The sequence below is a fragment of the Sciurus carolinensis genome, chromosome 2 (genome assembly GCF_902686445.1).
Source record: "Sciurus carolinensis chromosome 2, mSciCar1.2, whole genome shotgun sequence".
In the NCBI taxonomy this organism is placed as follows: Eukaryota; Metazoa; Chordata; class Mammalia; order Rodentia; family Sciuridae; genus Sciurus; species Sciurus carolinensis.
The window spans coordinates 188,933,342-188,946,015 of NC_062214.1; the positions used below are offsets into that span (position 1 = coordinate 188,933,342).

The window sequence follows — 12,674 nt, forward strand, 5'->3', positions numbered from 1 at the left end:
GCATGTGTGCGCGTGTGTGCGTGTGCACGGGGTCAGGAGAAGCAGATGAGTGGCTCTGCCCTGGAGGAGGGCATGCTCTCCATTGGGATGTCCCCTCCCCGCCCTGCAGCTGGTGCAGGGACCGACCCTGACATTACTGTCCTTGGGCCCGAGGAGATGGTACTTGCAAAGAGCAGGGAGGCAGTTCAAGGACGGGCACTTGGAGGTACAGCTCCGGGGTCTGGAGGAGGGAAAGCACTCCTGGCAGGAGCGCGGAGGCACGGGAGCCGACAGGGCTGCGCTGGGCCTGCAGGGGCGGAACGGCAGAGTCGGGGGAGGCAGAGGCCCGCGGGCCCACCACGAGCGAGGGCCAGGAGCACGAACCCCCAAGCCGTGGCCAGAAATTCATACTCAGCTTCAGTTATAAATCTTTATTTTTTAAGACTCATCCATTATTACAGAATAAAATACAAAAGCAATCAAAAATTATATAATTTTTTTCTAAAAATAATTTTCCATTTTGGATTTACTTTCCTCAATGAAATCATTCTGAAGACTTAAAAGAGTTTCCAGCTTCAACTTCTCAGAACAAAGATCCGTTCACAGGTCTGGCAGCCCCAGCGAACGGCTTGCTCCTGAAAACTACGGGGTAAAAAACCCAAAAAACTCCTAAAAAGCGAACGTCCCTTTCTCAACACAGTCTGACATCAGTTTGCAGTTATTTCAGAGTGTGCCCTGTCCTTGCGGAAGACAGGAATATAGGTGAGTGAGGTCTTGTGACGGGAAGGCCTGGGGAGAGGCCCAGAGTGTCCGCCAGCACGCCCAGGGGCCCCGGCAGCTGGCGCCCCTCTGGCTCCACTTCAGTCTCTGGTTAGTACAGCACCCGAGGACGGTGCTCACGGGAGAAGCATGGAGAGGGCAGCTGTTCAGTAGTAACCAAGGCACACCTTGTCCATGGACAGTTTTATCCTGTAAGACAGGAAACGCGTCACTGAGCCAGCTCAGCTCTGAAGAAAGCCAGACAGTCCCCACGGAGCAGGGGTCATCCATGACAGACGCCCAGCCACCACCGAGAACACAGTTACCCTGGACTCCACTGGCAAAAGTCTCCAGAAAGAAGCCGGGCAGCGGGCAGCAGAGGCGAAATGGCCCCTGCAGTGCCCTCCCCGCCACCCTGGGACGACACCCATGGCCAGTGCCTGTGCACATTACCTGTCGATGGGGTACGGCTTTTCACAAAGGTTGGCCAGCACGTAGAGGTGCCTCAGAGCGTACTCATACTAGAAGACAAAAGAACCAAGCATCACCATCGCCGCACAGCGGACGCAGCTTGGGAGGTGCCACCGCTGCAGTCAGAGGCGAGGCATCTCGGCCAGGGGCTCAGGGCCTTCTTTGGGTCATGGACCCCTCTGTCCCTTTTGAGAGCATGGCATTATTTACAGACTGAGGCATGTACACAGGGGTCCACAGACACTGCAGGGGTGGCAGGCCTCCTGTGCTCTCAAGCCAAGGGGAGGAGTCCTGATGGGGACCTCCCGATGGCCCTGCTCCCCTGTGTGTGGGGACTTCCCCTAGAAGTCTGCCTTTTGATTCTGGGAACCTCATTCTGGGAGATGCACTGAGGAGGGAAGTGGGGTGTGTGAATGTCCAACGGGCTGACCAGGAACCGCGAGTGACTGGGCTGTTTACAAAAACTCCAGGGGGGCCTGGGAACACCCTTGAGGGAGCAGGGAGATTCCCTTTGATGACAGTGCAAAACAGCAGGACCAGAGGGTGAAGTCCCCTTGCTGCTCCACTGCACAGCACGGAGGCAGTGTGCACAGCCGGCAACCTCACAGAGTGTGGCCACGTGACAGCAAATCCTCACATTTAGAAACAGGCTGTGTGGGGCTGGGCTGTGGCTCAGTGTTAGAGCACCTGCCTAGCATGTGTGAGGCCCTGGGTTCGACTCTCAGCACCGCATATAAATAAATAAAATAAAAGTCCATTGACAACTAAAAATTAAAATTAAAAAAAAAAAGAAAAGAAACCAGCTGTGGGTCGGGCGCAGTGGCCACACCACGAGATCCCAGGACTTGGGAGACTGAGGCAGCAGGAGGCTGGCAAGTTCAAGGCCAGACTCAGCAACTTGATGAGAGTCTGTCTCAAAGCAAAGAAAACAAAACAAAAACCAGACTGTGGACGGGGTTGGTCTTCGGCCAGCTTGCCGACCTCTCTAGCAGGCCAGCAGCCTCCGTGTTGACCAGGCTTCTCAGGTCTGACATCCTACAGCTGCAGGAACGTCATTCTTCCTGCTCCTCCAGGACCAGGGTGTGACCACCATGCATCTTAGGAGGGGTCAGAAGAACCCCAGGAAGAACCCGCGGGGCTGATGGGCAGCAACAGGTGAGGAGGAGAAAGCACTTGGAAGACAGGCGGGAGTGTCGCCTGTGCCTCTGGAGACTCCCACCCACGGAGGGCAAGATCATGGCCAGGGGGCGTGGGACCTCCTTCCTCTCTTCTCCACCTAAGGACCCTCAGCCGGGATGGAACCTTCCTGGAGGCAATGAAGGGAATTCAGCTTTGGGGTGTCAGATGCAGCGGCAGTGGCCCCAGCTCACCGTGGAGGAGTGCCAGTTGAAGCAGTGCGTGCGGAAGTGCGTCACAGCCTCCTGGTAGCAGCTGTGCTCGGTGAGCGGGGCTCTCTCGGACAGCAGCCTCTCCCCCACAGCCTCGGAGGCCGTCAGCAGAGAGACGATCTTGCGCACCGACTTCTCGATAATGTGCCTGGCCTGGGGAGAAGCGAGTGCTTGAGCTGCGTCTGGCGGCACTGCCTCTGGGACCCGCGGAACAGATGCCAGCACAGGTGTCCTGAAGGAGACGGAGTGTGCGAGGCGCCCACCCCGGCTGGGAATGGCACCTGCGAAGGATCCCTCGGCGCTACTTACATCCTGATGCTGCTGGATCTGCTTGATGAGACTCTGGGACTCCTGCTTATCATTGGTCTTCATCAGTTTCCTTTGCAGGATCACCAGGGGCACCTCCGGGCTGGGAGTGAGGTCAAGGTGTGTGACAGGAGGCAGAGAGATAGGGGAACTGGCTTTGTGCTTCACACCCTGAAACTGCATCACTTTCATGGCAGAGATGGACTGGAGAGGGGGAGGGAGAGAGAATATTAGTTTAAGCGGACAGTCCCTCCCTAGGAGGCTCCCGTCTTCCCAGTTTTAGGGCCAGCCAAGGGCCCTGAGTGCAGACTGAAAAGCCGCGGTCAGGCGCGGGGAGCGGGAGCGGGAGCGGGAGGCCCCTCACTTTGTTTCCGTACTGCATGACGTGGCTGGTGTTGGTGTGGGACTTCACCAGCTGGTACTGCCTGTGGAGGGTCTCTTTGGTCAGGTCCTCCTGCAGAAGGGAAAACGTGAATGTCCTTCGGGCCCAGAGCCTGACTGCTCACCCCGAGCCGGCCGGCCCCCAGGGGCTCACCACGTCCGAGTCCTCCATCCAGTTGACACTGTACCAGTCGCCCAGGTAGGTGCTTCTCTCCTCGTCGTAGTAGCAGGCGTAGGACGACTCCTTGGGGTTGGCAGCAGTCGTCGCATAAACTGCGAGGAATCAAAGGAGCCGTGGAGTGGCATTTCCTCCTCGCCTAGGGCCACACCCGGAGCGTGGAGGCTCCCACCTCCCCTGTGAGGGCGAAGCCTGCCACCTCCTCGGCCCAGGGTGGGTGACCAGCCCTGTCCACTCAGGTAGATTTACTAGCATTTGGGGGGTGCAGGGATGGAACCTACGGCCTCACAATGGCAGGCAAGCATTCGACCACTGAGCTGCGCTCCAGCCCCGTCCGCTCAGTCGGATCTCCTGTCTAAAATTAAACGTGGAAGAAAGAGAAGCCACTAGACGGACTCCCCGCAGCGACACAGGGGCACACGGAGCGTGTCCGCCGTTCTGCTCGCAGAGCCCAGTGGCATGTCACTCAGCGCATACGGGACTAACCTGGTTTCTAGAGAGTCGACACTTACTTATTAAAAAGGCATTCGCAAGGGGCCTGGGCGTAGCTCAGTGGCCGAGCACTTGTCTAGCCTGTGCAAGGCCCTGGATTCCATCCCCAGCAAAGAAAAACAATAATCAATCAATTAAACGTAGAAAGAAAGGGAAGCACTCAGCTGGAGCAGACCTCCCAATAGATGCCGTTCAGCCTCCGTCCGCCTGGGCGCAGAAGAGCGCGGGGCACACGTAGTGATTAAAACATTAGCCCAACACGCAGGCCCTGCTGCACATCCACTCACACATGAGGATAACTGAGGACCAAAGGGGTGAGTCACCTGCCCGGGATCAGAAAGCGCGACCAACCTGCGGCAAAAGACCCTGGCTGGTCCAGACCCCCGGCTTTGGACTCGGGTAGCTTCCTAGAACCTGGAGGTGCACCGTGAAGCTCGCAGAGTCCTCATTCCCTGACTGATCCTTGGGGAGCAGTGGTGACAGCTGCCAGCCCAAAGCCCCCATGTCTGCACACCAGGCTGCCCTGGTGGCCCCTGCTGTGTGGAGCGCGTGGTTCCACCTGGGCCACGAGGAGGAGGCCGATGGTCCTGCTGAGTGCCCTGCCGCACCGCGCTCTCCACCTACCATTGATGTCACTGGGCAGGTGGTTCATCATGGAGCCGGACTCACAGGCCTCGATGTAGAACACCATCTGCAGGCAGACAGGACGTTTGCCCGCCAGCCCGGCAAGTGCCACCGGGCTCTGCCGCCCGCCCCTGCCTGGTCCTTGCTCACGGGAGTCTTTCCTTTGGCTGTTGCAGAGGCCACGGGAGCCATCTGACAAGGGGTCAATTTGATCAGTGCTAATAATTAAATGATGGGCTGGGGCTGGGGAGATAGCTCAGTTGGTAGAGTGTTTGCCTCGCAAGCACAAGGCCCTGGGTTCAATCCCCAGCACCGCAAAAAAAAAAAAAATGATGGACTGGCCGACATAACATGGGGAAGGGGAGCCACACGATGCTAGGGAAACGGTCGCCCAGATATGGGGAGCAGCCTCCAAGAGCAGACCCGTGGGGAGGCCGTCTTTCTGTACCACCACACGCGCCCTGCCCTCCGCAGTCCTAAAGGGTGCTAGAGAGGCAAGAGGGCCAGAGTGGAAATAAAACAAGATGGTGGTATGTTCCTCTCCCTCGGTTCAACCCTGGGGACAGTCCCAGGGACAGCTGACCTCGAACTGTGTCCCCAGACCTGCACCTGGAAACTGAGCGAGGCGAATCAGCGCCCACACTGCTGCTGGCCAGACCTGGCGCGAGGGCCACACTCGGGTCCTCAGCACCCTCCAGCGCTTCTGACGGAGGAGCCACAGCCCCAGGATCACGAAAGGATCACGGAAACCAGTGGTCAAAGCACAGGAGGGACCCTTTCCAGAAACAGCCACCCAGTCACAGGGCAGGTCATGCTGCGGTGGCCTCTGCTTCCCTGCCTTCTCCAAGCTCTTCCCCCAAGGCCACCCCAGGGCTGACGTCACCTTTTGGTACATTTTGTGTTTGTGCATGTAGTGGATGGTCTCGTTCAGGTCCTTCACGTGAAGCTGAAAGGTAAGGACACTGGCGTCAGGCAGCACACCAGAGAGGCCCCTGCTGGTGACCCACCTGCAGAGGTAACCGCGGCCAACGGTCAGACCCGCAGAAGGGAACCTCAACCGTGTTCAGGACATATTTAAACGGGGCAGAGAACACGTTTCTTCACTCGGTTTGTCCCAGGTGTCCAGGGACTTCACCCTGACACGTCGTGTGTGATACTCTCCTCCTAAGACGGCCACTGAGGCCGGGACAGGAGGACTGTGTGCAAAACCAGATGGGAGAGGTGTCCTTAGACAGACCGCGAGCTGCCAGCTCGTCCCCAAGTTCAGCTGCCACAGGAGTTAAGCAGCACGCGGGGGCGTCAGGAAACACGCCACAGGCTGCACCTTGACGCCGCCTTGGTTTCCATTTTCCCAGTGTGTCTGTGGATGTGAGGAGGATGCCGGAGAAGGCGCAGCACCAGGGAGGCAGCCCCGCACCCAGGCCGGGTGCACGCCTGCGCCAGTCAGCACAAATCAAAAGCCTCCCAAGATCCAACGTGAAGGAACACTCACGTCGTCACTAGGAAAAACCAGTATTCCGGTAGCTCCGTGGTCAGTGAAGTAGACGAACACATGATCCCGGGGGCCACTGCCAAGGGAAGAGCCGCCATGAGGCCCCAGGGCCGCGGTTCCCATTTCTATTTTTAATTCATTTCTCTGAACAGTTGCCCTAATCAAAAAGCTAAGGAGCTTGAGGATCAGCGTTGCCAATAGGTCAAGGAGGAACACAGGTTCTGTGTGGCCTCCCCTCTGCTCCCGAGGGCCCATCTGAGCCACAGCCCTGTCCTGGAGCCGCACTCTGCACCTGAGGGGCCTGCAGGGACTCACACCCGGCTCAGCGTGCTCCATCAGGCACTGGGCGGACAGCGCTACAACCCACAGACGACAACACAGTGGGTTTAAGGAACAGGGAACGTTTATCCAGAGCAGCGAGGGACCTGGGATCACAGGGCTCACTGGGCACAGAAACGGGCCATAAGAGAAGTCACTGAAAATCAGCCCTGTGCAGCTGTCCTAGGAGAAGACAAAGCTCCCCTCTGGAGTCTCTCACAGCTGGACAGGAGCCCCTGTGCTGGGGCTCCAGCTCCAGAGAGGAGCGCGATGTCCACGGAAAGACGTTACCTCTTCAGGACCTTTCCAGAGCCTTTGCCCTTCACTGCTTCCGCATCGCCTCTCAACACAGCGAGGAAGTTCTGAGGGGTGACGTCCTGCGAGGAGACAGGAGTCAAGGCCAGAGGCAGCTACCAGCCCAACCAGACAGCTGGAGGAGCCCAGACCCCAGCCACAGCCCTGAGACTCGAGCAAACACGCCAAAACCAGGAAGACCCCCAGGCGGTGCTCTGGGGCCCGAGTGCGACCCAGGGGAGTCCATCTCAGCCTCTGCAGACCGCAGCTCCACAGGCCTGCTGCTCCTTCCCCGCCACCATAGAGTGTGCGGAGAAATTCAAAGACGCTGACGGGCAGGGAACAACAGGAGAGGAAGAAACACCCTCGGGGACTGAGGCAGCCCTCCCTCTGCATCCAGCTGGCTACCCAAGAGGCTGAGTCCCAGGCGGGGACAGAGTCCTCAGGGGGAGTCTGTAAAACTAATACTGGTCATTAAATGCAATACAGAAAAGGACAAAAGAAAAACAATCACCGAAAATCCTGACACCCCGGTTCCAAACATCCCTTCTCTAACCACGCAGAAACAATTTCACCAAAATGGAATCAGCTGTGTTATATATGTGATATTAAACTGAACTATATTTGAATTTAAAAGAAAAAAATGAAACTGAAATACTAGACTTCAGATGAAATGTTTCTTTTTTTTATTTTTCTATTAGTTGTACATGGACACAATGTCTCTATTTTACTTATTTACGTGGTGCTGAGGATCGAACCCAGTGCCCCACACGTGCAAGGCAAGCGCTCTACCACTGAGCCACCACCCCAGCCCAGACGTATGTTTCTTTATCACAAAGAAAATCTCCCAAGAGATCCCTCTGAAGTTACGAAAGAGAGATGACAAAAACCAGACTGAGGTCATTACAGTGTTGTTAAACTTGCCACTTTATAAATGCTCCATCAAGAGGGGGGAACATAAAAATGTTTGAAAGTGATAATTACCAAAAACCTGTCCTCAGGAAAATTCCAAGATACTCTGCACTAGGCCTAGGGCGGAGAAAATTGATTTTCATAAAAGAGCACAGATAATCCAAAATCAGATCAACATCAATACCTGAAGAGAATCAGGTCACCACTGAAGGAAATGTATTATTAAACTTAAGGTATGCAAAGACCTGAAATGGATCGATGACAGATTGCAATTTATTAGAAACTGTCTTTTTTTCCTTTTTTCTGCTTTTCTTTCAAAACTCTCATAATTGAGCTGGGTGCAGTGGCACACACCTAAGCCCCAGCCACTCGGGAGGCTGAGGCAGGAGGATGGCCTGAGCCCAGGAGTTCAAGGCCAGGCTGGGCAGCATGGTGAGACCCAGACTCAAATAAATAAAATAAAATAAAATAGGGCTGGGGATATAGCTTGGTGGTAGACCACTTGTCTAGCACGCAAGAAGCCCTGGGTCCACACCCAGCACATGAATGCACATGCAAACTCTCTCTCTCTCTCTCTCTCTCATGATTTACTCCTCAGACACTAATAGAAACATGGAACACAGACAAGAAATCGGTCTGGCAAGGTTCTGGTTCTAGAAATGCAAGAAATAAGGAAAATCATCAATGAAATGCAATGAAACCCGCTGCCCCGCAGTGGCCTCACCTCCCCGGTGTAATCCTTCGGGACACCCTTGTACACGTCCGTGCCGTTGGGCCTGTTGATCACAATACCTGGAGTGGGGTTCCTGGAATCAAAGGACAAGACTGAAACGAGAGTGACCGTCTGAAACCTCTCTTCAAAACCTGCCCCGCTACACGAAGGGGCGGTCACCACTGCTTGTGCGAGACATTTCTCACTGCCTGTGGGTCCCCACTCTGTTGGTGGTTTGGGCAGGTGGCCACCTCAGGTCACACCACCCAAGAGCTCGGGGCAGTAGCAGCAGGGGCAGGACCAGAGCCCACCAAGGTCCCTCAAACAGAAGACAGAAAGCAGGACTCTGAGCACCCTGGGACAGCGATGGAGGGCGGTGCCCTTCAGGACCACTGCAGGGTGACCCCAGCGGGGAGCAGGAACAGCGAGCTCAGCGCCCACCCTGCTCATCCTCGTTCCTCAGGAAACTAAGTGCAATAAGCCACAAAGGTGCAGACGGAGGGCCATGGGAGCCAGCGCCCAAGCAAGAGCCTCCCAGAAACAGGCCCCTGTGCTGGGCTCCGCCGTGGTGCAGGAATAGGCAGGCACCAGGGACCCTGCAGACCCCGCGGACCCCACGGGACAGCTCTCCAGGGTGAGAAGGAATCTACGCTTTAGCCGCTCAAAGGGCCTCTGCTGCCTTCCTGTCCCCGCCCTGCCTAGGCCCAGGATGCACTGGGAGCTGGGCGAGAGCCCGCGGCCTTCTGCCTGCCGCTGGTGGTGACCCGTGGCCCACGCCCCGGGCCCTGAGCTCCACCACCCGTTGCGAGCAGCCCACTTACTCCGAGGAGTTGGCGATGTCGTCGTACATCATCACCACGATCTGCTCGTCGGGAATGCCGTTGCGGTGGATGATCTGGTAGGCATGGCACGCGTCGGCCTGTGAGGAGAGACCGGCACCCTTGGGCCTGAGGAGGAGGCAGTGGGGCTCCTGGCGGCCAGCCGCCTGCCTCCTGGGAGACGTGCTGCCGATCGCTGCCTACTGGTCAGGTTCTGAAGTCCTTGCTTTTAAAAATACACGTTTATGTTTTTCACCTCCATTTTAAAAGCTCCCACCCACCCCAGGTATGCGGATTCTGGTGTGCGGGGAAGCCGGCACGCGTGCGGGCCACACACTGCAGCGAGGGGACGCAGGGGCCGTGGTCGGGCCTGAAAGTCCATTCTCATGTTTTAGGCCACACAAGACTCCTGAGAGCAGGGACTGAGGTCTCAAAAACGAAACGGCTCAGAATGGCGGACAGACAGGTTGAAAGTTTTAGGTCGGAAATTTAGGCGACTGTAGGGTGCAGAGCTGAGCAGCTGGAACAAAGGCCAGCCCACCAAAGGTGACCATCAAGTGGGCCAGAAAATTCCACTGACTCTTCACATCCACCTGTCACTCAGCAGGACCCCCTCTCATCCTGGTCTACAAAAACCCTGGGTAGCCAGGGCCACACGCAATTTTCTCCAGGTCCCTACTTGAGCTGTACCCTGGGGGGCTGGGAATTTCACCTGAGAGCCAAATTCCAATAAAGCTTGCTCTGGCCACTTTCCGTCCGATTTTATTTGGCCACTAACTGTGCCCGCTGAGCCCACCAAGCTTACAGAAAGCTCAGCGGTAGCTCCGACCAGAGGGCTTCACCTGCCACGGCCTCCATCCTGAGAGGCGGGGAAGACAAGCTTAGCAGGGGAACTGAACTAGAAGTACACTGCTCAGTTTAAAGCTGTGACAACTCAAAAGCAGGCAGCTCCAAGGCCACAGGAAGCTTCTCGCGTGCCATTCCACCACGCCGGGGGAGACACGCAGCTTGCTTACTGCAGCTGACTCACACCAGGCTCCGATGTGGAAATCACTTGCAGGCAGAAGGGAGAATGCTGCCTGACTTTCTGCTTGTGGCTAACTATGTCCTTCCTGGAACAAGACGGAAGTAAGCGGGGAACGGGAAGACCGGGGTCCCTGCGGGTCCCCTGCTACATAGCACCAGCATCTCAGTGAACGTGAAGCTTGCCCCGGCCCTGGGCACAGTGGTGCAAGCACACCTGTCATCCCAGCAGCTCGGGAGGCTGAGGCAGGAGGATCTCGAGTTCAAAGCCAACCTCGGCAACTCAGCGAGGACCTAAGCAACTCAGAGAGACCCTATCTCTAAGTAAACTATAAAACAGGGCTGGGGATGTGGCTCAGTGGTTAAGCGCCCCTGGTTTCAAGCCCATGTACCAAAAATAAATAAATAAAAATAAAGCTTGCCAAAGGTTAAGTCTGGCGTCAGGTCTGCAGGCTCCAAGCAGACACGGACTCATTTCATGGCAAAGACGGTGCTGGGGTACAGCTGCTGAACAGTGAATGGGCAGGCCTGGCCAGGCACACGAGAGACTACTGAGGGAAGCCACTAACGGACATGTCCCCTGGCCGTCTTCCACCATCCAGCCCTGTGCTGGGGCTTCCTGCACGTTATCTCACTTGGCTTCACAGTGACACCAGGTGATGAAGGTCACACCCCACTTCGCAGAAGGGGAAAGAGCAACCTGGCAAGGGGAGGTGCCTGCCCAAGTCACACTCGGGTCATGGCAAAGACCCTGGGCATTCTGACTCCAGAGCTGGGGAGGGCCTCCTGTGGAGCGACACAGAAATCACTAAAATCACAAAGGTCCAAGGAGAGAGCAAGAGGCAGGAAGTCTGAACAGAGACCAGCTCGTGGGTCACCTGACAATGGGGACGTGCTCTGAGAAATGCGTCATCAGCTGGTTCTGTTGTGCAGACATCATATATTTTCACAAACTAGCTGGCTACCATGTCACCAGGCCATCTAATCTTAGGGGACCATGGTCATGCATGAAGTCACTGTTGACCAAAACGTCATCATGCAGTGCACGACACACACACACAAACCACAACATGCCTAAGTCCCCTGTCTATAGGGTTCCGAGGACCTTCACGTACAACTGTGGAAGGCAGAAAGTAGTCCCCCAAGACGTGCACACCCGATGCCCAGAACCCTGAGCGAGTCACAGTGCACGCAAGGGGGAGGCGACACCGCTTGGGGACTTAAGGAGCTGATTAGCTGGCCCTTCTTCCTCCATTAATCGTGGCCCAAGTTAGTCACAGGTCTTTGTGGAGGGGGCAGGGGTCTGCCTCTGCGTGACACAGGAAGGACTCCCCGATGCCTGCTGACTTGAGGAGGGAAGAAGGGCCAGTCCTGGGAGGAGGCAGGCGGCTCTGAAAGCTGGGGAGGTGGGAAGAGAGCCTCCCCCAAGGCTGCCAAGGAACAGGCCAGGCCTTGGCGGCCGCCCGTGGATCCACCTCAGACTCTCAGCTGCAGAAGTGCGAGAGGAAAGTCTGCGGCCCTTTGTTACATCAGCAACAGGAAGCTAACCAGCTACGGCAGAAGCCTGGGCAACCGGCACTGCGCTCTGAAAACACCTGACGCTGTCAATCAGGCTGACACATGCGCCCTCCTACCAGGCGACTCTGCCGCCTACAGCTAGTGAAGTCTCGCCAAGGCACAACGGGAGATGCTTCCCCGCGTCACCCAAAGGCACAACCCCAGGGACCATCGACAGCTGGAAAGATAAACTGCCTTTTGCTTACATGGGGGATACCTGCAAATGAGTGAAATACAGCCCAGGCTTCAAACAGAGGAATCTCAGGAACGTAATGGGAAAAAGAACACCTGGTGGAAAACACCTTCACTACAATCACGCTTTATACAACCGTCAAAACAAGATAACGCAGACATCATGTCGTTTACAATTAAATATACACAGAAAGCAATACAAGGGAGACTGGCAAAACACTCAAGAGCCTGGTGCCCAGGGGAAAGTGAGGGGGCTCCATCAGACAGAGACAGTACTAGGCATTTTATTTTCTTTTAGCTGGGTGCGAGGAACACAGGTATTCACCTCATTATTGTCACTTTAAATTGTCCACTTGCGTTGTAGACACATTATTTAATTTGCTATTCCATAAGAAAAACATCGAATAACTATAACGTCAGTTTCAACCTACCCCTAAATTGAAATGGAATTGGGCAGATTCGCTCACCCCTGTGAAAAGCCCCCCTGTGTTTCTTTCTCCTGTCCGATGTCAAAAGGAAGGTTCAACCAAAACTCAACAGGAGTCAACTTAATGAAAGCAGCATGAGCTGCGCACAGTGGTGATCATACAATGCTGCAGAGGGATTAAAGAGCTGCTGTGGTTTGGAAGCCGGATGTCGCCCCAAGGCCCACGTGTAAAAGGCCTGGGCCGGGGTGGGCGCTGGGAGGTGCCAGGGCCTAAGGGGGCGGAGCCCACTGGAGGGTCTTGGCTTGCTGGGGGCCTTCCTTTGAAGGGCACTGCCAGCTCCTGTTCTCTCC

General features: G+C 56.0%; 1 protein-coding gene across 2 annotated transcripts in view; it reads right to left on the reverse strand.

Annotated features, from left to right (window-relative positions):
• Positions 1-395: 395 nt before the first annotated feature.
• Positions 396-12,674, reverse strand: part of Lgmn (legumain) — a 30,866-nt gene continuing 18,587 nt past the window's right edge. For both annotated transcript variants that reach the window (XM_047539179.1, XM_047539178.1), the window contains exons 3-14: positions 9,128-9,225; positions 8,319-8,400; positions 6,680-6,765; positions 6,071-6,146; positions 5,462-5,524; positions 4,579-4,645; positions 3,439-3,557; positions 3,268-3,357; positions 2,907-3,107; positions 2,580-2,750; positions 1,192-1,259; positions 396-948 (exon numbers count right to left, since the gene is read on the reverse strand). In XM_047539179.1, the coding sequence (XP_047395135.1) occupies positions 906-948; positions 1,192-1,259; positions 2,580-2,750; positions 2,907-3,107; positions 3,268-3,357; positions 3,439-3,557; positions 4,579-4,645; positions 5,462-5,524; positions 6,071-6,146; positions 6,680-6,765; positions 8,319-8,400; positions 9,128-9,225 (1,164 nt within the window). In that variant the 3' untranslated portion in view covers positions 396-905. The remainder of the gene's footprint in view (positions 949-1,191; positions 1,260-2,579; positions 2,751-2,906; positions 3,108-3,267; positions 3,358-3,438; positions 3,558-4,578; positions 4,646-5,461; positions 5,525-6,070; positions 6,147-6,679; positions 6,766-8,318; positions 8,401-9,127; positions 9,226-12,674) is intronic.